Source organism: Symphalangus syndactylus, chromosome 17 (genome assembly GCF_028878055.3).
Source record: "Symphalangus syndactylus isolate Jambi chromosome 17, NHGRI_mSymSyn1-v2.1_pri, whole genome shotgun sequence".
NCBI classification, from domain to species: Eukaryota; Metazoa; Chordata; class Mammalia; order Primates; family Hylobatidae; genus Symphalangus; species Symphalangus syndactylus.
The window spans coordinates 43,373,252-43,400,568 of NC_072439.2; the positions used below are offsets into that span (position 1 = coordinate 43,373,252).

Genomic DNA, 27,317 nt, shown 5'->3' on the forward strand with positions numbered 1-27,317 from the left:
TTCAAAACATAGATGAAATTCAGAATATATCAGGATTTATTTCATTTTGTATCAAAGAGACATGCCATACTCTACCAAGAGTTAGTGACTTAGAATGAGGTTGTTTTCAGGTCATTTTTTTCCCCTTGTAGTTATGAGATCTTATAATAAACCTTAGCGGTCAGGCGCAGTGGCTCACACCTGTAATCCCAGTATTTTGGGAGGCTGAGGTGGGCAGATCACTTGAGGCCAGGAGTTTGAGACCAGCCTGGCCAACATGGCAAAACCCTGTCTCTACTAAAAATACAAAAATTAGCCAGGCATGGTAGCACGTGCCTGTAGTCCCAGCTATTCAGGAGGCTGAGGCGTGAGAATTGCTTGAACCTGGGAGGCGGAGGTTGCAGTGAGCCAAGATTGTACCACTGCACTCCAGCTTGGGCAACAAGAGTGAAACTCTGTCTCAAAATAAAAGAAAATAAAATAATAATAGTAATAAATCTTAGGACGGAACTGATTTAAAGTATTATATAATGTTTAAAAATATGGAACAAGAGTGTCATCAAGTGGCCAATATACTTTATTTTTAAATGCTAGGGGCTGGGTGTGGTGACTCACGCCTGTAATCCCAGCACTTTGAGAGGCTGAAGTGGGAGGATAGCTTCAGCCCAGAAGTTCGAGACCAGTCTGGGCAACATAAGGAGACCCCATTTCTACAAAAAAAAAAAAAAAAAAAAAAAAAATTAGTTGGATGTGGTGGCATGCACTTGGTACCTTTGGAAGCTGATGTGGGAGAATTGCTTGAGCCTGGGAGGTTGAGGCTGCAGTGAGCTATGATCACACCATTGCACTCCACCCTGGGTGACAGAGTGAGACTCTGTCTCAAAAAATTTTTTAAAAAGGCCAGGCAGGTGGCTTATGCTTGTAATCTCAGCACTTTGGGAGGCCGAGGCGGGTGGATCACTTGAGGTCAGGAGTTTGAGACCACCCTGGCCAACATGGCGAATCCCCATCTCTACTAAAAGTACAAAAATTATCTGGATGTGGTGGCATGCTCCTGTAATCCCAGCTGCTCAGAAGGCTGAGGCACGAGAATCACTTGAACCCGGGAGGCAGAGGTTGCAGTGAACCGAGATTGCGCCACTGCACTCCAGCCTGGGTGACAGATTGAGACTGTGTCTCAAAAAATTAGAAAAAAAAAAAAAAAAATGCTGGGGTACTTTTCTATATTCACTTATGGAAATTTTTGATTAAATAGTGTTCAGTATTTTCATACTTACTGATTTTTTTTAAATAGAGTAGATTTTCTGTTTAATTTTACTGTAGCAAGTTTTATCTTAGGCAATTTACTGTTTGACAGAAAACAATACTATAGAACATCTTTGGTCTAATTCCGTGGTACAAATGTTTATATGTAGGGCACCATGCTTATATCACCAACTTACCATCTAGAGAGTGAAATGAATGCACAAGTAGATAACATAATTTGAAACAGGGTGAAGCTGTGTAAGTGCTAGAGGAAGACAAAGCAACCCTTATCCTGTGCTGTGGTTTTAGAAAAAGTTCACTGTAGGAGCTTTATCCTATTAGCAGTTACTGCTAAGAAAATACTAACTGCTGAGAAATATTAACCAGGTAGGGAGAGGAGAGGTAAAGTAAACTAATGTGATTGTAGTTTATTTTGTGTTCAGTGTAGAGGACGACTTTTAAAGATGGCACTGGAGATTGAACAAGAAATTATGAATATCTGAATTGGAGAAGGGGAATTGGGATGGAGAAAAAGTGTTAAATTTGACAGATACCTAGGAAGTAGAAAATTAACAGGCATGCTTGTTGGATGTGGAAATAAGGCAGAGAGAAATATCTGTATTTTTTATTTACTGTGTGTACAGTATATATTGCTATATATAGGAGGAATGGTTTCAAGGGAGGAGCTACATTCAAAATTGAGATTGTCCAAGGAGATGTAGTTAGACAAGAGTGATGAACTATAAAGTCAGAACCCTGGGCAACACGTTTATGATTGGGGTGGAAAATAAAACTTTTGAAACAGTATATTTTGGGAGATTGAGGTCATCAATTATAAAATACTGAGTGGAATTGAAAACACAGTAGAAATTAGAGACCATGAAGCTATAGTGGGACCAATCTGTTGGTTTGTGGCATTTTTCTCTAGTTATGGCAATCCAACTATATCTGTGAGGAAATCACAGATTTTGGAATTGATTCAGGCTTTGGGTTGGCTAAGATGATATATCAGAATTGCAAGGGCAGGAAAATTTTTGTTATTTATAGAGTGATCCAAATACTGTTCTTTAGCCTGAAAGGGCAGTGAGTAGAATGGGGTTCATTGATTGCTCAAAAATATAGGAGACTAAGGGCATTTGTAAAGTGGAGATGGAGTTATTGTAGGAGTGAAAGAAACTGAAGGATAAGACATTGTGATTAGAGTGTGAAAATGCAATAAAAATCCAGCTGCAGAACACCCCCATAATGAATGGCAGAGTTTAGGATTTACACATATGGCTAAAGAATTGTGAACAGAGAGGAGATGGTCAATCTACACGAACCTGCATTGCACAGATTATGTGAATTTTGAAAGTCATCCATGATGTGGGTAGGATTGTGGTAACAATGTGGACTGTGCCATTGTGTTAACTCCTTTAGGGAATTCAAGGAAGTTACCGGGAGGTTGGTAATGTGGGGTACAGTAGGGTGGCATGAACTTACATCAGGAATTTTTTGGACATCTCCTGTTTTCTTAGGAGATGGAGGATTTAGAGGTTCCTATAGCCCAGGCCTTTGAAGTAGGGTTCTCAATGTGCATTTACTACTCAGGAGCTTGATGGAAGGTAGTATTTGTGTTCAAATGCCAGGTCTCAAAGGAAGAAGTTACAGGGGTTGATTCATAAAGAGGCCGAGGATGTGAAAGCTTTTATAAGGCTGACTTAAATTACTGTGTACACAAATACATTCACTACACATACAGTACTTATAATGGTTGCAGGTAAACAGGTAACATATTTGTCTGTGGTGATAATGCTCTTATTATCCTATATTACTTGTAGACTTAGAGTAGCCAGGCAGAGAACGGAAATGAATGCCAGATTGGAGCAGCTGCTTCTTGTTACCAGCCGATCTTTGCTATTTGGGTATGTAAGCCCAGCATGGCCTGCCTCAAAAGGAGTCAGAAATCCAGATTTTTAAAATGCGAAATCTCTCGATTTTTTTGTTGTTCACAGCTAATTAAAAGCAGAGTTTTTACCCCAGAGTTTGCAGTCTCTGGGGTAGGGTAACAATCTGAGACTCTGGAATGAAGAGCCTGTAATATAGTTTGACTAATACAGTGGTTCTCAACCCTGGCAGTACTCTAAATCTCTGAATTATGTGGAAGGCTTTTTTTTTTTTTTTTTAATGCTACTGCCTGGGTCTCACACTTGGAGACCTCATTCCGTTGGTCTTGGGTGAAGCCTGGGCATCAGTATTTTTTAAAAGCTCATCAGGCCAGGCACAGTGGCTTGCACCTGGAATCCCAGCTACTCAGAAGACTGAGATGGGAGGATTGCCTAAGGCCAGGAGCTTGAGACCAGCCTAGGCAACAGAGTGAGACTCCCATCTCTTAAAAAAATAAAATAAAATAAAAATAAATAAATAAATAAAATAATAAAAAGGGGGGGCTCATCAGGTGATTCTAATGTGAAGCTAGACCTGAGAACCACTGGTCTAACAAATAGCACGAAGTGACAAAGTCCAGAAACCACAGGATCATGTTAACAATTACTTTCTTGGCCATGTTCTCTCAGTTATGGTAACTTTATCTCTCTGTATCAATGGCAGCAATTCCCTTTGCTTATGTTTCTAAAACTTGTGTCCATGAAAGTCACTTAGATGCTCATTTAGAGGCTTTATCTCGAGATTCTGATTCAGTGAATGGAGTCTTGGAATCTGTATTTTTAACAAACCCACAGGGTGATTGTGATGCAGATGGTCTGGAGGCTGGAATTTTGAGAAACACTGACCTGTATTTTGTCTTCTGATGACTGACACATCTGTATCTTTGGCTTTGGCTTTTCTTCTGAACTCTAGATCTCTATTTCCCACTGCCTATTAGACATCTTCACCTGGAATGCCACATTTTTTCATTGAAATGCTTGCAGTGACTGCTGCCTATTCTTCACACTCCCTAGGCACATGATTAGACCACATTTCCTAGCCATCCTTGCAGACAGGCGTGGTCATATAACCAACCTAGCTCCAGTGGAATGTGAATAGGAGCTCTCCATGTATTCTTCTACACACATTTACCTCTTCTTCTTCTTTTTTTTTTTTTGTTGCAGGGTAAGCCTCAGAGTGGAATGACATCAAATATGTGACCTTCAAAGCCACATGTTGAAATAGTAGAACAGTGGTCACCCTAGGTCCTTGGATAAAATTGCATGGGGCAGAGTTTCTCACCTTCCTGGGATGCCTTGACTCTTTCGTCATTGTTAGACTTCTTTTGTGTTTGAATCATTATATTTTTTGGTATTTTTGTTTAGTAATTTAGGCATATCTTACCTCTATAAGAGCAGGCACTGTTTTAGGTATTAGAGATCAAACTGTGAATAACACAGATAAGATTTCTTTTCTTAAAGAACATGTTCTAGGCTGGACGTGGTGGCTCACGCCTGTAATTCCAGCACTTTGGGAGGCCGAGGCGGCCGGGTCACCTGAGATGGAGAGTTCAAGACCAGCCTGGCCAAGATGGTGAAACCCCGTCTCTACTAAAAATACAAAAATTAGCTGGGCATGGTGGTGTGTGCCTGTAATCCCAACTATTCAGGAAGATGAGGTGGGAGAATCGCTTGAACTGGGGAGGTGGAGGTTGTAGTGAGCTGAGATCATGCCATTGCACCCCAGCCTGGGTGACAGAGGGAGACTCCGCCTTAAAAACAAACAAAAAAAGTTCTAGTTGGAAGATCTCTTAGTCCATATCTTATGCCTAGAATACTTTTGTTTGTTTGTTCTACTTTTCCTAGAATACTTTTAACTGTAAACATGTGATTTTGTGGAAAGAACCTTGAACTTGACCACCAAACTTCTAATCTGAACTCAAGCAGGCAGACAGGTGTTTGATTTTTTGATAGGATAGAAGAAGAGGTGATATGGAAAATTCCTTAGCTTAAGTTGCAGTGCCCGTGCTTTTCCGTTTCCACATTTAAAATAAAAGATATTTGAGGTTGTACTTCACTTATTCTTAAGCTTGCCTTGCTAATTACCAGGCTGCTTTCTCAAAATAATTCTTGAAATCTTAATTCTTTTTGGAAGTCCCTGTTGACTGGAAACGAAGTAGCCAATATTTTATGTGAATATTTGTGTAAATTTGGATGTGGGAAGGAGAGAAAAACGAGGTTCAGAATAAGAAGTAAATGCTTTCCATCTCCCCACTCTTCCCTTCCCTTGTATCCCTTTCTCCCACTTTGTCAAATTTTACTCATAACCGGTGAACATATATCTGCTGACACTGAGGGTTCTATCACTGCTTACCTGGTTTGACGGATGTGAGGGGCTGGAATTACCTTGGGGATTTGTATTAACAGGAGAATCTGAGCTTCAAAAATCTGCTTTTCAAATAAGCATCTAAAGTAATCTGCAATCACAGATGGTTCAAGGACCACATTTTGAGAGACAGTGCCTTATGGGGTGTTAGTTCTTCCCTTCCTCCATTCTCCTGATGACTTTGCGTCTTTTATATGCCACGCAGTATAGCTGAAGTGTTTGCGATATAGCCAAAGACACTGTCCTAACTCTCAGGCTGTGTACTCTTTAATAATAAAAAGCATCAGTTTCATCAGATGTGTTTTTTGGAGGCCTCATAATCCTGGTTGTATTGTTATTTATATTTCTTCAAAGGCCCTTTTTGATTCGTTGTATAGTTCATTGTATTGAATGCATTGTATCATACATGTTGATACCTTCATTTTCAACATAGCTAGAAACCTATAGTTTGAAGGCTTTTGTTGTAAGTTTTCTCTCCATGGTAAATGGACCTATGTCTTACTTGCAGTTTTTACCTGGTGATTTATGGAACAGTATTAAAAGTATGTCCAGACTTTAATATACTCTTTCTCTATTTAGCATGCTTCAGGGTTATTGATAAAACAACAAAAAAATTCTTAAAATCGAGATGATACTTGCACAAACAAAATTATACAAGTTGATACTGAGTGGTTTTTACAGCTAACCGCTAGTATCGGACACTTTTTTTTTTTTTTGAGACAGAGTCTCTGTTGCCCAGGCTGGAGTGCAGTGGTGCAATCTCGGCTCACGGCAGCTTTCGCCTCCCAGGTTCAAGTGATTCTCCTGCCTCAGCCTCCTGAGTAGCTGGGATTACAGGCACACACCACCACGCCTGGCAAATTTTTGTATTTTTAGTAGAGATGGGGTTTCACCATGTTGGCCAGGCTGGTCTGGAACTCCTGAACTCAGGTGATCTGCCCTCCTTGGCTCCCAAAGTGCTGGGATTACAGGCGTGAGCCTGCGCCCAGCCTTTCTTGTTTTTTTTTGTTTTTGTTTTTGTTTTTGTTTTTGAGACAGGGTTTCCCTGTCCCTGTGTTGCCCAGGCTGGTCTGTAACTCCTGGGCTCAAGCAATTTGCCTGCCTCAGCCTCCCAAAGTGCTGGAATCACAGGCCTGAGCCACCGTGCCCTAGTTGTGAGTTGGCATTTTAGACACAGGTTTTAGAACTTTCCTGGAGGCTGAGTGAATTTTTTTAAAGATTAAGTGTCTACTTAAGCTTTATCACGAATAATATGCAACACTTGGGTTTGGCTAGCAATCACTAGGGATTTAATGGTCCTAAAAAGGGAAATACTACTCTGGCCCACAAATCAGGGTTAAACTTTTAGGGTCCACACAGAGATAAAATATTATTTAGGACTGCAAATATTATACTTTTCTGACTGTCAGAACACCTTTCTTATCTTCATGAACAAGTTTTTTTCTCTCTGTACACATCCGTACATTCATGTCTGTAAATATCTGACTTTTTCTAGGCTTAGTTTCACAAAATGTTGCAGAATGCTTTTAATTCTTTCTCATTCTTCTCATCACAATTAACTGTTGAACATAGTTTGCACTAGGTTTCAAATGTCAACCATGAGAGTTTCTATATCTGAGGGAAAAAAGAAGAGATTATTTATAAAGAATTCCACTAATCCATAAATGAGAAGGGTATCTTGATGTTTATTACTGTTTAATTTTCCTTCCAACACTAACAGAGGTACATATACAGCTACTATGAATAATGGTGAGTACTCTGTGAATACTCTTAGATACTAGTGCACATGATGTTAGTTTTACAGAACAGTTGAGTCCTATTTCTGTTAAATTTTTATCCCCTAGTATAAAAACACAATTTATGATAAATCAAGTAAAAATGAAAAATCAAAGTCTTAGTTTCTTTTTTTTTTTTTTAATTAAGACACCATGGAAAGGTCAAACTAAGCAACCTTATGTCTTACCTTACATCTAAACAAAACCCTTTCCTAGATCTAATTCTTTGGCACAGTAACTGGTTAGAGGAGATCATTTGCCTATTTAATAGAGAAAACTTATTTTAACTTTGTCCTTAAATATTAATATTTAGTGAGGTGATATTTTTTGTCTGTCTTCCATTGAATTATCTTCATATCATTTGTCTGTTTTTTATTAGTGTGTTCATCTTATTCTTAGTGGTTTTGCTAGCATTCATTAAAAGATTAAAAGTAAATCATTATTATTCTTATGTTTTTGAAACAGAGTCTTGCTGTGTTGCCCCAGGCTGGAGTACAGTGGCGCGATCTTGGCTCACTGTAACCTCCGCCTCCTGGATTCAAGCGATTCTCCTGCCTCAGCCTCCCAAGCAGCTGGGACTACAGGTGTGCACCACCACGCCCAGCTAATTTTTGTATTTTTAGTAGACACAGGGTTTCACCTTGTTGGCCAGGCTGGTATTGAACTCCTTGACCTCAAGTGATCCGTCCCGCCTCGGCCTCCCAAAGTGGTAGGATTACATGTGTGAGCCACTGTGCCCAGCCAAAAATAAATTATTAAATATTAATATTTAAGACTAGCATTGATGTTGAAATTTTCTCTTTTAATTGGAAATTTGCTTTAAATCTAATTCTAATTTTCACCTTAGAGGCCTTTCTGTATATAGTTTATACTTGGTATTTTGATACAAAATGGCTCTTCCTGTATACTTACAAATTTTTTTTTTCTTACAGTTGTTTTGGGTGGATGGGGGGTCTTTTTCTTCTGTCTTTTCCATCCAAACATTTAGCTTTTCAATTCACCTGAATTTATCATGATATGTGTTATAATAAGAATCGATTGCTTTCCTCCCCAAATTGTCTCAGTTATATAAAATATTTTAAAGCTTGAGAATCCATGTATTCATATAAGGTTAAAAATGTGATAACTGATGATGGAAAGACTAAAACCTGAAATTGTAATATAGATACCATTCATGTCAGAATTGCTGTGTCTGGAGAGGTTAGGAAAATGAAGCTCAGAGAGGTTAATTAGAATAAGGTCAAAAGGCCATATATAAGTAGATGAATTAATTGTTGAATCTGTATCTGCCATTAAGGAGTAATCTGAGATGTGGAACTCTAAGTAAATGTGTTTCTCAAAGTTATTTACTCACAGAACCCCCTTTTATAGTAGAATGGGAAATACTAATATTTTGTGGATTAGTGTTCTGTGCAACATATTTTAAGAAGGGCTTTTCGTCAGATCTCTGGTAGAGAACAAAATATGAACCAGCCAAAACATTTCTATCATTAATTAATTTTTCTTTCCAAAATACAATTAAACTTTTAAAGCACAAAAATTTTAAGATATTGGTAAAAGATGAGGTGAAAAAATCCATACCTTTCTTGATATTCTGTGGGAAATATAAAGCTGTAGGTAGCCTCTTTCTTCTTTAATAAATTGTGCTTGAAAACTTTCAGGAAGTGCATAATTATTTAGATTAGAGATTGACAAATTACAACCCATAGGCCAAATCTGGCCAGCTGTCTGTTTTTGTAAATAAAATTATATTGGAACACAGCCATGCCCATTTGTTTATATGTTATCAGTGGCTGCTGTTGTGTCAGAGGAATGTTGAGAAGATGTGATGGAGACCATATAGCCACAGTGCCTAAAATATTATTTGGCTTTTGAAAGAGCAAACATTTTCTGACCCCTAGTTTAGTGAGCTACATTTTTGCCTACTTTACTTCATATGTTTTATCTGCATAAAGACTCTTTTACTGAAGTTCTCAGCATATCATCCTCTGTAAAGTAAGTTCCCTGGGAAGTCAAGCTGAAGTCTTTTTCTAGAAGCTTTATTATGGCTTGGTTTTAAACTATTAGAGACATGCAAGATTCCATAGTTTTGCTTTCCTGAATGACATACAGCTATCAGGCAGTTGTATTGGCATGCCTGGCTCTTTCTTGCTGCAAACCTTTTACTGGTTTAATGGAAGTAATACCAGGGTAATAGGGTAAATAGACATAGCTAACATCTTTTGAGTGCTGTATGCCAGGTTCTGTTCTGAATTTTTAACATATATTTTGTTTATTCCTCACGTCAACTCTGTGAAGTAGGTATTATTATTTTCCTCACTTTATAGTTGAGGGAACTAAAGCTTAAGGAGATTAAATAACTTGGTCAAGGTCATCCAGTTGTTAAGGAATGGAAGGAGATTTGAAATTTTTCCCCCAACTTACTTACCTCCTAATTCCTCGATTCTTGAGATGAGTTCGGGCATATTTCTTCCTCCTCATTACTTTCTCCAAGCCTCTGTTTCCACATCATCTTTGGACATCCTCATTTACACCACCCTGTCCTACTGTATTCTCTGATGAATTTCCACGAGTCCATTCCTTCTTCCTTGATGATTACAATTTCTGACTCACAATCTTCTCTATCCAATCTGCCTCTGTATCCTGATTTAATGCCACGTTTAACTCGAGTTGTTTCTTGTATTTTTGAACTTTATATATCCACAGGCATGGCCAGGCCTTACTTTCATCACTGGGAATTGTTTTGCCTTTGTCGTGAACTCTGAATTTCTGCTTTCTGACTTCTGAACGGTTCACTTACATACAGCTCTTACATGCTAGTGAGGTTCTTTAATTCAGTCCTTTTTCACGTTTCATGTGCATAGGAATCACCTGGAAAGCCTTATCCAGAATCCTGAGTCACACCCTTAGAGATTCTAATTCAGCTGGTGGGGGTTGATGCCCATGAATTTGCATTTCTATCACCTTTCCTGCAAATGCTGAGGCAGGTAGGTCTGTGGACGTACATTTTGAGAAGGATTGCTCTAATTAATACTTTGCCCCAGAGGATCAGTAAAACTTTCTAATCTGCTTAAAGCCTCCATTCACATTCTTTCTTTACTTTTTTGATGACTTCTGTAATTACTGAGACAAAGGCCTTCTGATGAGAACTCTGTTGTATTTTATTTTCTTGAAATAAGAGTTTTTCTATTTACTCTTTTCATATTCTTCTCTTCTACTTAGTCCCTTTGTCTCACTTTCTCCAGTTGACTTTTGGCTCCTTCTTTACCATTAACATTTTTGTGTCTTGGGTTATCAGTTTCCCCTTTTATATTGAATTGGCTTTTTTCTATCAGCCTTCAGTAATGGTCAAATAAGCCCCTTTCCTCAAAATACCATTCCCTCCCATCTTCCCTCCTTCAGCCTGTTTTGGAAGAAAAGTTATGGCTTTTAACTTCTTCACTAGCTATATCTTAATTTCTTGCAATCTGCTTTGGTTTCCAGAATTTTACTGGACTCTTGGACTGACAGATCAAATGACTTCTAGGTGTTTTTTGTTTTGTTTTGAGACAGGGTCTCACTCTGTTGCCTAGGCTGGAGTGCAATCTCTGCCTCCTGGATTCAAGCAATTCTCCTGACTCGCCTCTCAAGTAGCTGGGACTACAGGCACGCACCACCACACCCAGTTAATTTTTGTATTTTTAGTAGAGATGGGGTTTCACCATGTTGGCCAGGCCTGTCTGGAACTCCTGCCCTCAAGTGATCCACCCCGCCTCGGCCTCCCAAAGTGCTGGGATTACAGGTGTGAGCCACCTCGCCTGGCCTGGTTTTTTTTTTTTTTTTTTTTTCTTTTTTTTTTTTGAGACAGAGTCTTGCTCTGTCACATACACTGGAGTGCAGTGGCACGATCATGGCTCACGGCAGCCTCTCCTGTGAGGCTCAAGTGATCCTCCCACCTCAGCCCCCTGAATAGCTGGGAGTACCAGTGGGTGCCACCTCACTCAGCTATTTTTTAATTTTTTGTAGAGACAGGCTTCTCTGTGTTGCCTATACTGGTCTTAAACTCCTGGCTGGGCTGAAGCAGTCCTCCCACCTCTGCCTCCCAAAGTTCTGGGATTGTAAGCATGAGCCACTGCACCTGGCCAACTCCTAGGTCTTAAATGCATAGTCTCCCCGAGACTTGCAGTATTTGATACTATCATTTCTCTTTTTAAAAGTTTTCTACATTTGCTTTTTACTCACTGCTTTTTTAAGGTCTTACTGTTCTAACTACTTCAGTTCTTGTTCACATAGTACTTTAATCTGTTACTGCTTTTTCTAAAGTTTGTGATGCTTTTCCCACCATCTAAATCTGTGCTGTCCAGTGTGGAAGCTACTAACTGCATGTACCTTTTGAGCACTTGAAATATCGTCAGGTTAGACTGAAGTATTCTGTAAGCATAAAATGCACACTGGATTTTTAATATTTAGGTTGAAAAAGAATGTAAAATAGTTTACCAAATTTTTTTAATGTCAATTACATGTTGGTAACACTTTGGATATATTGGGTTAAGTAAAATAAAATGCTAAAATTAATTTGACCTGTTTCTCTTTACTGTAGATATGACTACTTCTTCTGTGGCTTGGCTATATTTCTGTTAGATAATATTAATCTAAATCTCATCTTTCCTTAAGTCCTGGATCAGTTTTCCATCTATTTACAAAGTTAACTTTGTAACTTTGTACCAGCCTTCTTAAACATTTGGTCCTCACCCCCTCTGACCCTACCCCCCTTTCCCAATATACTTAACTTCTTCAAAGCAAGAGTAATTCCCTATAGTGCTGTTCATATAGTGGACACTATATACATTATGTAACACACACACACACACACACACATATCTGAAAAAATGGCTAATATTACCACTTTATCAAAAAGGATACTTATGAAAATTGAGGCCTGTTATGATGTTTTTGCTTAAATTGGTGGGGAGCAGAAGAAGGATCGATGTGAAGGGGAGAAGAGACATTATTCTACTCTGAGCTATTAACATTTGACACTTGACATCCCCCAAGTGTACCTGCCACCTCAGGCCACTGATAGCTCTGTACTGCTGTGATTTTACTGCCATCTGGTGTCAGATTAGGAAACTGTAGTTCAGCATTTTGTCTCTTCAGTAGAGGAGGGTAGGCTCTCTATCCTGTAAGCAAGTTACCAATAAGAGCTCATATAATTTCAATGTAGGAAACCTTTATTTTCCTTGTTGGAATACTCTTTCCTTGGCTTCCATGATAAATGCATTCTCCTTTCTAATGTTTCTCTGGCTGTTCTCCCATTCTTCGACAGCCCATTTCTCTCTTCATGGTAGAGTTTTTTAGCCCCACGTTCTAGGCCTGCTGTTCGTTTTTTCCTTTGCTTTCATCTATACCAGGCTTTAAGTACTGCCTATTTACAGACAAATTTATATTGATAGCCAAAAATTTCCTCTGAGTTTGAGACTAGTATCTTTAGTTGCTTACCTAGATATTACACAAACATCTTAAATATAACATGCTCCCATCAAAATGTGGACCTCTCACCTGCATCCTCATTTCTCAAATTTATTTTTCTCATTTCATTAATCTATCATGCCAAAATTATGGGAATCAGCTTGGCATCCTGTCTTTCACACTTTATTAGTAAAACATTAACTACATCCCATTAAGTCTAGAGGGTGTATTCTTGTATATGTAAAATTTGTGACCCCTCGCCTGCTCCTGTCCCATCTAAGATACCACTGCCTCTTGCCTGGACTAAGTTAGGTTCCTCATTAGTCTCTCTACATCCATTCTTGACTGCATTCACATGTTTTATGTATATTTGTCTAATGTCAGCCTCTCCTATTAAACCGAGAGTTCTGTGATGGCAGGGACTGTGTACATTTGGCTCACCATTGGGTCCCAGCACCTCACACAATTTCTAAAACCTGTTTATTTAATACCCATATCACCACTCTGGCTAACCAGTGCTGTTGGTATGACCCTTGTAGTTTTAGTGACTAAACTAGTGCTAGAATTCCTTAATGCTCTATTTCATTATTAGTGTTCTATACCAGTTCATTTACCATAAATGAATTTAAGCTATTTTCTGCTTTTTCCCAGGGAAACTTACTTGTGTCTGAAGGGACAATATATTTGGGGTATTAATCAGCTAGTGTTCAAATGAACTTTAGGACAACAGCCTATTTATATCCTATGGGCTGCCAATCAAGATGCTGAAATGATTTTCTAAGCACTTGAAATTGTATGCTATTGGTTTGTCTCTTAGCACTCTTCTGTCTGAAATTTAATATTCTTTAATGTTGCAGTACATTTGTTAAATCATGGATTAAAACCTGTTTGACTCTTAAGTGTTCTTTTAATAGAGGCTTAGTTGATGATGGTTTCATTTAGTAATTTTGATTTGGTTTGACATTTTAAAATGGCTTTGCTTTATAAGGTTTTACTACTAGAGCTTACTTGGTGCTTTGAGTTGGTGGTATTTCTCAATAAAGAAATTTAATTTATAAAAGTAGAGGTGATTTATACAAAGTAGTTATTTAGAGATGGGCAACAATCTATGTACTGAGGATGCAAACTCAGAGAGCAAGAATTTATTAGGTATATAGCAGGGTTTCTCAGTGTTGGCATTATTCACATTTTGGACTGAAGAGTTTTTTGGTGTGTGGTGTTGGGGGGCATGTCCTGGGCACTGTAGGAAATTAGCAGCATTCCTGGTCCCTACCCATCAATGGTACTCTCCTCCCCAGTTATGATAATCAAAAATACATCTAGACAATGCCACATTGTCCCTGGGGTGGGTGGGCAAATTGCATATCCCTTGAAAACCAGTAGTTTCTATACTTAGAAGGGGGTAACTGGCCATGAAGTGTCTTACTTGGGAAATCTTTGGCATTTCTAAGCGTTTTGGAGAATGTGGTAGCTGTGTGGTGTATTGTTAATGGCAAAGAGAAATGGAGACTATATGACAGTATGTTTTTTACATTTTAGAATTTGTGCTTGCCTAAAATAAAGTAACTTTTGCATTCAGCCACCTGGTTCTGTTCCAAACTGAAAAAGGGTACATTCTAAATCATATTTCACTGATACTGTTTCATTTTGTTAGCTGATTTCAACAGTTAGGTAGTGATAGAAAAAGAGAACCAAGAGTACAATTTTTTTTCTTTTTTTTTTTTTTGAGACAGAGTCTCGCTCTGTCGCCCAGGCTGGAGTGCAGTGGGGCAATCTTGGCTCACTGCAAGCTCTGCCTCCCGGGTTCACGCTGTTCTGCCTCAGCCTCCCAAGTAGCTGGGAACTACAGGCACCTGCCACCATGCCCAGCTAATTTTTTGTTTTGTTTTGTTTTTGTATTTTTAGTAGAGACGGGGTTTCCCCATGTTAGCCAGGATGGTCTCGATCTCCTGACCTCGTGATCCGCCCATCTCGGCCTCCCAAAGTGCTGGGATTACAGGCGTGAGCCACCGTGCCCAGCCCCAGGAGTACAATTTAAAGAATAGCTTATAATCAGAGCTTTTGCCATTGTGCTTGTATATAGAGGAGATAGAGTATAATTAACTTATGTGTTTTTTTTTTTTTCAAAGGGACATGAGAGATGGCTTTAGAAGAAAAAGTTTCTACTCTTCCCATTATGCGAGAGAGCGGTCTCCTCATAAAAGGGACAATACTTTTTTCAGAGAATCACCTGTTGGCCGAAAGGATTCTCCACACAGCAGATCTGGTTCCAGTGTCAGTAGCAGAAGCTACTCTCCAGAAAGGAGCAAATCATACTCTTTCCATCAGTCTCAACATAGAAGTATGTATTTTAAGACTTCATTTTTTTCTCTCACAGTCTCCTCTGATGAGAATGTACTGAGTCAGATTTCCTTGTAGGTGTAAGAGATTTATTTTTTAAACTTTTTATTTTGAAAAATTTCAAACTTACAGAAGAGATGATAGAATAGTATAACAAACACCATACACACACATTTTTTTCAAACTATTTGAAGTGGCATTCTGCATGACACTTACCTTTAATTTCTTCAGCATGTAAAAGAGGTTTTTTTTTTTTTTTTTTTCCCCAGAGTCTCGCTCTGTCTCCCAGGCTGGAGTGTAGTGGCACGATCTTGTTTCACTGCAACCTCCGCCTCCTAGGTTCAAGTGATTCTCCTGCCCCAGCATCCTGAGTAGCTGGGAATACAGGTGCGCGCCACCATGCCTGGCTAATTTTTGTGTTTTTAGTAGAGACGGGGTTTCATCATGTTGGTCAGGCTGGTCTTGAACTCCTGACCTCGTGATCCACCCACCTCTGCCTCCCAAAGTGCTGGGATTACAGATGTGAGCCACTGCTCCTGGCCAGCCTTGTAAAATTTAGAGTGAAAACCTCTCTTACTCTTTTCCAACCCCCAATTATATTTTATTTTATTTTATTTTTATGTTTAATTTGGCATGCCTGAACCTACATGGCATTCTGTACAATCTTAGCATGTCATGCTGGCTGAGTTGCTTAGTATGTGTTTGAGTAAATTAATGACACAACTACTTTTCTAGAGAAAGCATTCTTATCTTTCTAGACTCTGCAGCCTGCAGTAAAGCTTGTTCACAAAACATTTCCTTGTGCCTTCTATGTGCAAGGCACTGTATTAGTATTATACAATGATGTCCCTGTCACTAGGGAACTAGAATATATGTATATATTTCTCACCAGCTAATACCAACTTTGTCAATATGTTAATATATATAAAATATAACTTTGATACAATAATTATTATGTCATAAATGAATTGACATGAGCATGTCAAGGTGAGAAAAATTAATTCATACTCTGGGGATGTAAGAACATGTCATAAAGGAGATGACATTTTAGGCTCAGCCTTATTTCAGATTTCTACAAGTAAAGAATTGTCTTCTAGTTAGAAGGAATTTTGAGCCAAGGTGCAGAAATCAGAAAAGTCCAGGATATTTCCTTTTCAACGTCCTTCTCATTAACTGTCTTTTTTCAAATAATAAGAGTTTTAATTTAACAGCCTTTGCTTCTTACATGATGAAAATGATGGAAAACCGTTTGGAGTCGTCAGATTGTCTTCCCTTGAAGCTGTTGCAAGATTCTTGAGTTTAGCAAACATTTATTGTCTACTATTTGCAGAGAGAGAGTGGGGCTTCCCAAAAAACATATTTTTGGATACAGGCATATTAATGATGATGCAAGAGATAAGAAGGTTATTTTAAGGATTTGAAACAAACACAGGCTGGGCACAGCAGCTCATGCCTGTAATCTTTGCACTTTGGGAAGCCAAGGTGGAAAGATTACTCGAGCCCAGGCGTTTCAGACCAGCCTGGGCAAACATAGTGAGACCCCTGTCTCTCAAAAAAGAATTTAAAAAATTAGCTGGGTATGGTGATGTATGCGTGTATTTTCAGCTACTCAGAAGGCTGAGGTAGGATTGCTTGAGCCCAGGAGGTTGAACCTACAGTAAACTGTGAGCACGCCACTGTACTCTAACCTGGGCAGCAGAACAAGACTATGTCTCTAAAAATAAATAAATAAGTAAATAAATAAGCCACTTCCATATATATGCCTGATTGTCCAAAATGTGCTTGGGACAGTTGTGGGTAACTGAAAGTTTTATTGTGGAGATTAATGTTAACAAGTATGCAAGTATTTTTTCTTTTGCTTCTATATACCCCATCCCTACCACAAAAAAAAAAACCTCAAGAAGATAATCTGTAAGCCAAGCTTGTCCAACCTCCCGTCCTGCAGGCCGCATGCAGCCCAGGATGGGTTTGGATGCAACCTGACACAAATTTGTAAACTTTCTTAAAACATGAGGCTTTTTTGCGATTTTTTTTTTTTTAAGCTTACCAACTATTGTTACTGTTTGTGTCTTTTATGTGTGGCCCAAGACGATTCTTCTTCCAGCACGCCCCAGGGAAGCCAAAAGATTGGACACCCCTACTCTAAGCTCTAATGAATGCTCACATGCACAGACATATCCAAAATTAGCCAGATACCATCTAAGACCCTTAAATTTTTTTTTTTTTTTTTCTGAGATGGAGTCTTGCTCTGTCACCCAGGCTGGAGTGCAGTGGTGCGATCTCAACTCACTGCAACCTCCACCTCCCGGGTCAAGCAATTTTCCTGCCTCAGTCTCCTGAGTAGTTGGGATTATAAGTGTGCACCACCACGCCCAGGTAATTTTGTATTTTAGTAGAGACAGGGTTGCACCGTGTTGGCCAAGCTAGTCTCGAACTCCTGACCTCAAGTGATCCACCTGCCTCAGGCTCCCAAAGTGCTGGGATTACGGGCATGAGCCACTGTGCCCTGCCCTTACGACCTGTTTTTGGGATGTGTATGACTTAAATCCATATCCAATAATGATTTTCATTAAAGAAGAAGAAAGTATCTTTGGAAACTGATTATAAAAACTTTTTAACAAAGCATGAGTAAAAGAAGCTTGAGATTCTTACTTGACAGCTTGTAATGAAGTTATTGAAGATAGTTATTAGTGAATTAGTCTTATTTTTATCCTCAAAAGCAAATTTTGGGGGAGAGCATCTTCTCTCTGTTGACCTGCTTTGGGCCTCTTAATGGCCAAAACTCTTAAGATCTTGAGATGAAATGTGGTTGAGCCATAATGTGATGCTCCTGTCTTTGGATCTCCAATATCCTTCACTCATCCTTTGAGGGCTCATACCTTTAATATTTGGAGTAATTTAAAGATAAAGTTGGTAGACTAAAATATGGGGTAAATTGAATGAAACAGAGCATATGACTTTGTTAATGCCTGCATCCATCCATCTATCTTTCTTTCTTTCTTTTGCTTTCTTTCTTTCTTTCTTTCTTTCTTTCTTTCTTTCTTTCTTTCTTTCTTTCTTTCTTATTTAGCTTTGAAAGTAAAGTTCTTTAATCAAGAAAAAGTTTGTTCTGGGAAAACTCCATTTTCAAGTATTCCTTAACTACTTGGGCTGAACTGTGAAAATTTTTTCTATTTTCCCTTCCTGTTTTCAGAATAGTTACATAAGATAATCTTGCAAAAAAGTTAATGGAGGTCATATTTTAAACAATAAATGGGAAAAGTAATTATTTTACCTATTTCAGATACCAATTTTTGCATTAAATCTAAATGTCACAAATATTGCAGCACCTGGCTTTTCTTCAAAAGAGGACTGAGACATGGGGTTCTTCACTTATCAGTCACTTAAGCTGGGATAATTAGCCACGTGTTAAAATTAAGTTTTCTAGTATAAATTGAAATTTTGACAAAGACTTAAAATATTATAAGTATAAATAACAGGTTAAAATAATTATGCCCTCATTTAAAAAAATTATTTTTTTTCCTTTTTGTTCACACTTTTAGATTAATTTTTCCTATTTTAATGATCATTATTGGTTTGGCTATAGTGATTTTACTACATTTTAAAATTCAACTGCTTATTTCCCATTTTGTGCTCACATACATACACACACATTTAATTAAATCTCTTCTACTTAGCCTTTTGAGTTAATCTTATGGAACTTTGTACTACCTCAAACTAATTATCCTTCTAAATCCAACTTGTTTTCATCCTGTACTTTACTTGCAAGAATATTCTTACTATAACTTAGTTGGGCTGACCTGGATATGCGATATTATTTTTAGTTCCTTTTTGTTGTCCATGTTCACATGCTAGCAGTACAGATTGTCCCAGTTAACCTCATTTCCTTTCTCCCTGTGTATTATGATACTTTCCTAGGTAAAATTGTTTTTTTTATATTTACCTTGTATATTTTTCACTTGAAGTTTATTTTTATTGTAATTAATCTAAATATCTCCACATTTGTCAATTCTAATACTTATTTTCTTTTTTTCCCTCTTTGAAATGATCCCATGCTTTCCTATCTTATGCTTGTCATTTGCCTTTTGTTTAAGCTATAACATTAAAAGTGATGAAAAAATCACTAAGTTCAGTCTCCCACACCCATTTTTTGTTAAACTATTAGTACTTGTGATAAATTTACTAAATCACAATCCAGTTCTTTTATGTAGCTCATTCTTTATAAAAGAATTAAAATCTTCTTCAGTAACATCTACTTAATACTAGTTATTCTTCTTAGAGCCATATATAAAGATATTTCTTCCTTTTGTGTTGTAACCTGTTACATATTGGAGGAGTACTATCATATTTTTCATGTTTTTTTTTCCAGGTTTATTTTGCTTTTCCTTTTATTTGTCATGATTTCCAGACCTTTTGCTTTCCTATTTTTCCTTCTGTTTCTTGTAATTTGTAACACCAGAAGTGAATTTTTATTTTAGCAACCACATTTCATTACTGGATTGTAGGCAACTGAAGCCTAAGCTATTTTCACATATAATACCATTAAACAAAATGCCTCTTAGGCTGTACTTTTTCGGGTGCAATTGTATGTGTGTAGTTAATGCATTAAAAAAAAAACAAACTAGAAATGCTACATTTTATCTAATTAACTTTGGCTTATTCTGTTTTATAGAATTCTCAAAATCTGATTTAACGATTCTGTATATTAGCACCTGATAAGAACAGCTTGTATTATCTGCGAATTAAGTATGCTGGATGTGTTTTGTATCAGTTGTTAATAATTTATGTTGAGGAGCATAAGGCCAACTATGGAAACCTCTAGAGATCTGTTAACCTGAATCTTTTATCAGCATTGTTTGTTGTTATTCAACAGTTATGATCCCTCATCTTTACTGTTATCTTATTTTCATTTCCACTTGAGAATCTCAAGGAGGATGCTGTCAGGTGTTTCTTGAAACTCTTAAGTTACAAAATATTTCTTCTGTCAAAACAGTCACATAAAGATTATGTTGCTTTGTTGTTGTAAATCCACTGTGGCTCCTTGAGATGAAACTACCTCTCTGTTAATTCATTCTAAACATTTGCTAGGGATTAATCCCAAATTTACCAGAGATGCTTACATATTTAGGTTCCGTGACATTTTGGTTGAATTTTAAAATACTTTTACTTTGCAAGATTTGCAGGTTTATTGTTTATTTTGTTTGTTTGGCCGTTGTTTTTTTCTGTAGCTCTAACTTTAGGCCTAGCTTCCCTTATTTTTCTTATGTCAACAGCCATTATTAAGAATAGAAGGTATTTTTTTAAAAAATACTATTAGTCATTAGTGTTTAATTCTTTCAAAAAATACATCTAAGACAACTGAAAGTGTACAGTAATTAAAAGTACTGTTTTGAGACAAGTATATTTGGAAGATAGAGTCCATTTTTGAATGTCAATCTAATAGAAAAAGACATATGTCTTAAGAGCGGTTGGCTATGAATAAAATCTGAAGTCTCCATGAATTTTTTGATTATAGCTGAAATTCTTTTTTTAAAAAAACTATTCTAGACTTATATAGTCGAAATTCTGATAAAATCTTGAAATTTAGTTCTGCTTTTAGGTGAAGGCATTTCTTTGCAGATTTGAAGAGGTAATAGGAATATAGAAATAAGGATTTATCATCAGATCATGTATATTAGGCAACAGGAAGAGGGGATAAAGTCATTCTCTTAGCAGCAAAATATCCTAGCATTTCTTGGTTTGAAGCCCACTATGTTGTGTTTAATACTTACATCTCTTAATCAACAAACATATATTGAACATAAATTGTTTGCCAAGTAAGACAGATTCAATCTCTGCCCTCTGAGTTTATGATCTAGTCGGAAGACAAGCAAGTAATTGAATAGGAATAAACATTTTAGGTGACATCTGAAGGCTTAGTAGAAGGTGAAGTGTGCTAGTGAAGAAGGTTTATGGGGATGAGTTACATCATGTGGAGTCCCTAAAGTATAATTTAATAGTTCCCTGAAACATTTTAGGCCGTCACTTGATCTAGATTATTAATGCACTGTTGAATTAGATTCTATAACATATTCTTCTTGTTTGAGGATCCATTGTTTACTTACAAGAGAGCTTTGGCTATGAGTTTTCTAGCTAAATCCTCGGATTATAGCTATAGCTTCTCTGGCGTCTTAATGATCAAGGTTCTAAAACAGAAATCAATTAATGCCATATGCATAGGCATTTATTGTATCCCCGTTTTAGGACTTAGTATATTCTGTCAGTAGCAAACGTTCATAATGTGTGCAGATGATGTTTTCCTCATATGTTTAAAAATGAGCTCACGTGGTTTTAGCTGATGTGTTAAAGAACTCTACTCGGAAGTGTACTTCCAAGTATTCAGTCAGTTGACCTTTGCTTTAACTTGTTGCAACTCTGACTTCCAAAAGATGGATCTTGAGGGAAGCAGAGGTGATGCAATGCTTTCTCTACCCCTCTACCTGTTTCTTTTCTCTGTCATTTTTTGGTGTCTTTAACATGAGAACATTTTTCTTGTGTCTCTCCATTTTCTAATTCATATGTTCTTGAGTAAGTCAGTAGATCTCTGAGAAACATGTTCTTCCTAACCAAGAGTCCCAAATTCCCACATCTTCATCCATGATCCAGTAAAAAATTTTCTCATCATCTGTGTAGCCACATTTTCATTTATTTATATCTTAATTTCTCTTCAAATCTTCAGCTGTTGAAGAAGAGATGAATGTACTATCTGTGTTGGTGAAGTTTGTTTCTTGATGAGACTTGCACTCAAATATACCTGTTTTGTCCTTGTTTGCCAAGCTCTGCACTGAGAATCTGATAGTTTGCAAGACATAGCCCCTAACTTTATCATCTCTTATGATTATGCTGTTTTTTTTCCCCTGCAGTGTCCTTTTTTCCTACCTGGGTTATCAGTGATGAATAGCAATTGATGTAGGATTGGATAAATTTGGTTAGATTTATCATTTCTTTTAGCAGGAAAACAAAGCAGCAAGAAAGTGTATTTCTAAAAGATCCTATTAGATTGCACTCAGCCATTGCATTCAAGGAGTCACCAAATACTTTGAAACTCTTGCAGAACTTCCTAAGTGTGTTGTGGAATGTTAAGCTGCTTCTCCAGCTTTTGATTTCACCTCAATGGGAAAAACATTATATGGAACCAGTATTTGAAATTCCTTTTTATTTCCTTTTTTTCCATTTATTCTTTCACTCATCAATATATAGACAGGGATTTTGCTTTCTGTACTGCCACTTTCAGAATTTTTTTTCTGGTTTCTTTCCTCCATCCTAATGTGGAACTCATTTCCTTTTGCAAGTCACAACAAAGGCAGGAATGTTTTCAACCTTTTTACCTTGCTGTCAAGCAGGGAGGTAGTGTCTGCTTACAAAGATCATGTGTGAGATGAATTTGAGGTAGTGGCTAAATAGCTAATGAGTAGCAGCCTGTTAGTTAGAAGGTAGAACAATGAGTGAAAGAGGCAGATTTTAGAGACTTTTGTATTCATTGTATTGTTTGGAGCCAAATAAAAATAGAAAAAAAGATTAAGGTTAGTAGGAACACTCACGTTTAAGGAACAATAACCAACAAAAACGAAAGAGGAAGGGGTAGCTATGAAGATGTAAGGGGGCAAACAGAAGTACAAAGATACGAAAAACAAATAGCAAAATATTAAGAAAAACTTGTTTATAAATCATTAAAGTGCTATAGTAGAGGATAAGAAGAATGAGACCTTTGAGTTTTAATACGAGCACATCAGTGGAAACTTTGGGATGAAGAGTTTAAGTATAGTGGTGGTGTTTCTATTATATCTTGTTGTGTTACAAAAAAAAAAAACCCCAAAACTTAGAGAATTAAAACAATAACTACTTACTTGTTCATGACTGCAATTTAGCTGGGTAGTTTTACTAGTCTATTAGAAGACTGTGAAATAGTCCACGCCTACCTAAGACAATACTAATGGGAATCTGTAATTATATGTGGTAATGCCTACAGCGTCTCTGAAGTTTGGAATCAAAATCAAACACATCCACAGTGGTGTGTTGGTAAACTGACTCTCCAAGGTTAAAAAGATAAGATTTGGGCCGGGCGCGGTGGCTCACGCTTGTAATCCCAGCACTTTGGGAGGCTGAGGCGGGCGGATCACGAGGTCAGGAGATCGAGACCACGGTGAAACCCCGTCTCTACTAAAAATACAAAAAAAATTAGCCGGGCGTGGTGGCGGGCGCCTGTAGTCCCAGCTACTCGGAGAGGCTGAGGCAGGAGAATGGCGTGAACCCGGGAGGCGGAGCTTGCAGTGAGCCGAGATTGTGCCACTGCACTCCAGCCTGGGCGACAGAGCGAGACTCCGTCTCAAAAAAAAAAAAAAAAACAAACAAACAAAAAAAAAAAAAAAAAAAAGATAAGATTTGTAGCATTTGCTGATATCTGTGGAGTGTAGATTCTCATCATAGTTCAGCTACCTACATGGAGTAACTGAAGACAAAGTTTCAAAGGGATGCATACGATTCACTCTCAGGAGCTAATATGAATTGTCCTAAGGCTCCAGTACCTTTCTCTGAAATATCACCGTTATCTCTTGATTCAAGAAAGAATTTGAGGCAGCTTAATGAAATAAACACTCAATAAAATAGGATTAAATAAGTGGAGGAGGATTTTATGTAAAAGGAAAACAAGGATAGGAAAGTAAAAGTAAGAATAAAGTTGGTAGTACATGAAATAAATGCCCATCATAAGGCTCTGAACAGTTGCTATAGGTGAACTAAAGGTTTGGCCAAAACAAAGCTAAAAGAATCAAGAGTAAAGTTAGTAGTGCATGAAATGATTGTCCATCATGAGGCTCTGAGCAATTGCTGTAGGTGAACTAAGGGTTTGGCTGGTCGTGGTGGCTCACGCCTGTAATCCCAGCACTTTGGGAGACTGAGGCGGGTAGATCACGAGGTTAGGAGTTCAAGACCAGCCTGGCCAAGATGGTGAAACCTCGTCTCTACTAAAAATACAAAAAAAAATTAGCCAGGTGTGGTGGCAGGTGCCTGTAATCTCAGCTACTTGGGAGGCTGAGGCAGGAGAATTGCTTGAACCTGGGGGGCGGAGGTTGCACTGAGCTAAGGTCACGCCACTGCACTCCAGCCTGCACAACAGAGTGAGACTCTGTCTCAAAAAAAAAAAAAAAAAAAAACAAGAATCAAGAATAGTGTTGACAGTGTACCTCACATAAAAACAAATCAGCTTATCAGGAGAAACAAAACTTGCTGGATGCCAGAGAAAGATCAGTGAATAATGAGAGAAGGATACTGCATCCTCAACATTATTGCAAAAGTAAGATGGCAATATTTTCATGATGTTTCTTGAAACATTTTAAGGCAAGATGCTGATAGTGCCAAAACAATTCAGAAAAAATGTTATTTTCTCAGAAAAAAAAATGTAAGATTGGCAACTTGGGATCTGTAGTAGAAGGATTTGAAGTCATTGTTTTTTTTTTATTTTTTATTTTTTTTATTTTTTTATTTTTATTTATTTTTTTTTTTTTTGAGACGGAGTCTCTCTCTGTCGCTCAGGCTGGAGTGCAGTGGCACAATCTCGGCTCACTGCAAGCTCCGCCTCCCAGGTTCACGCCATTCTCCTGCCTCAGCCTCTCCGAGTAGCTGGGACTACAGGCGCCCGCCACCACGCCCGGCTAATTTTTTTTGTATTTTTAGTAGAGACGGGGTTTCACCGTGGTCTCGATCTCTTGACCTCGTGATCCGCCCGCCTCAGCCTCCCAAAGTGCTGGGATTACAAGCGTGAGCCACCGCGCCCGGCCTTTGAAGTCATTGTTGTGGAGTTTGTATCTTATTGGAAAAATACCTGGGAGCCCTGACTACTAGTATATTTAGGCTGTTTAGAAAGATTATTCCATCCATATCATTAAGAATTTGCAGACAAGGAAGCTAACAAAATATTTCAAGATTCTAAGTGTGGGATAATTAGGGGCTCAACCATTGTCCTTTTTTAACTGGTAGGGGTGATCCATCTTTGATTTTTGACCGTGTGTGCAGGTGTGCTCCTTTCCCAGGCCTTCCAGTGTCAGCTTTATGGATGGAGAGAATTCGACTAGGTACTTTCAGTGATGAATAAGACGTGATCTTTGTGTTCAACTTTCAATGTCTTGTCTTGCTATGAACCTTTTCTCATTCCTTTCTGCCCTTGTTATCCTTGACTGGTCTTATCCTGACAGTTCCCATTGGCTTCTCGCCTTAAACTGAGATTTTTTTTCTCCCATTATTTATTCCCCTTCGCTGGTGATTGCTCAGGCAGCCTAGCTTGAAAGTAGGGTAGGAAAGAGTTTAGGGTCACCAGAAAATGCTCAGAAGTCCCTGTTCTCATCACTCCTACTTCTGAGTTCTTCTCTTGTTCCTCTTGGGCACAGAGGTGCTGCTGTTAATTCCTCCCTGCCCACCTTTCCATAGAGTCCGTGCGTCCTGGTGCCTCCTACAAACGGCAGAATGAAGGAAATCCTGAAAGAGGTGAGTTTTGAGCTAGACTCTGATTTGGGATTGTGAAGGGGTGGGAGACTTGAACTGATAGCGGTTGTGGAAATGGGGAAAGTGTATAACTGCTCCATTAGTCTATTGTGAGAACCAGAGTTAAACAACAGTAGACCTAGGTACTAGGATATGGGGGGCATCTGTGGGCTGGTATCTGGGCTAGCCATTCCTGGTTGGGAATAGCCACTCCATAGGAGGCTGAGATCTGTAGAATAGACGGGCCATTGGAAGATAGGACCTGACAACAATAGGATCAAGTGATTTCTATTTACTTTTTTTGTGCTCTTTCTTTTGCCATTTGTATCATTGTTTTCTTTATCCTTTGCCGCTTGCTTTCTGCTCCCATTGTTGCAACAGAAATATATGAATATATGTGGGTATATGATAAATCTCCTGCACCACCCTTCAGTGTTCCTTTGCTTCTGTACGTGAAATTGGTTGATAACGACTTAAATTAGCCTTTGAGCAGCTAAAATCAGGAAAGGTCTAAGACTATACTTCGGGATCATATGTTTGTAAAGGAAACACTAAGCAAAAGATCAACAGCTGCTTGTGACAAGTTTTTTTCCCCTCTGTGTCTAGCTGATATGTGCTAAAGAATTGAGCCTGTAATTATGCCTTTAATAAGCATAATGTGCTATGCTGATTGTTTCAGTGCCTTGTCTCCTTTGAAGGGACTGCTTATCTGAATAGGATTGGGAGGTCATTGCATCTTAGGCATAGAAAAGTGAGGTTCATCCTTTTATCTGATTTTTGAGTGCCTACCCTTTTCTTGAAGGACTTGAGCTAAGTAGGCCACAGATATTTGGAAATGAATAAGCTATAGCACTTGTTCCTCTGGGAGCTTTTGGTGTAATGGGATACACTGACACTATCACACTACAGTGTGAAATTTGCCACATGCAATGGAAATACAATAAGGAATGACTTATGTAAATCATATTCTTGGCCATTTGGGATACAGTGGTGGTTCTTTTGAGTTTTAAGGTCTACAAGAACTTTTAAAGTGGCTTACGGTGAAAGCCTCTTGTAGTACCACAAGTTAAAAGACTCTAGGGCTGTTTCGTTTTCAGGCTGTTGGAGCTTAAAAATTGGAATACTCAGCCTAGGGCAGGAGTCCTCAACCTCTGCACAATTGACATGTAAGGCCAGTTAATTCTTTGTTGTTGGGGTGTCCCCCATAGCAGGATATTTGCCAGCCTCCCTGTTTTCTACTAAATATATGCCAGTAGCCCTCTCCCACTTGTGACAGTCAAAAATATCTGCACATACTACCAAATGTCTGTAGAGGGGCGGTGCAAAATTGTCCTCAGTTAAGAACCACTGGGCTAAAGAAAGCGTTTTGGGTCTGTAGGACATTAGAAAGGTGTTATTCACCACTTTCCTAGGTGGTTGGAAGTCTTTGAGCCTCCAGGACCTTACTTATCTATCTTGGCTGTGGCAGGAAGAGCTTAAGAGGCTTTTTGACTGAAGCTGGCTTTGCCTCAGTTTCAAAGTCGTTTTATCTCTGCTTTTGCTCTTGACTGCTTTGCTGTTAATCCACTGTCCAGTCTCGACCAGCTTCTGTGTGACTCCAAATTTTATGCCACTTTCTCTTCTCATGTTATTAATTTTGTTAGTTTTTCTAGCAACAAAGGGCAGAGGATTATATATTTGACACATATAGACAATGAAATGTTTTTCTGTAGCAGCTCACTGTTA

The 27,317-nt window shown here is 38.2% G+C and overlaps 1 protein-coding gene across 33 annotated transcripts in view; it reads left to right on the forward strand.

Moving 5' to 3' along the window:
• Positions 1-27,317, forward strand: part of PPHLN1 (periphilin 1) — a 226,930-nt gene that overhangs the window by 124,168 nt on the left and 75,445 nt on the right. For 22 of the 33 annotated variants that reach the window (XM_063620170.1, XM_063620175.1, XM_063620164.1 and 19 more), the window contains 2 exons: positions 14,867-15,078; positions 25,539-25,595. In XM_063620170.1, coding sequence (XP_063476240.1) covers positions 14,867-15,078; positions 25,539-25,595 — 269 coding nt within the window. The remainder of the gene's footprint in view (positions 1-14,866; positions 15,079-25,538; positions 25,596-27,317) is intronic. The other 11 variants (XM_063620171.1, XM_063620172.1, XM_063620179.1 and 8 more) reach the window with 1 other exon arrangement.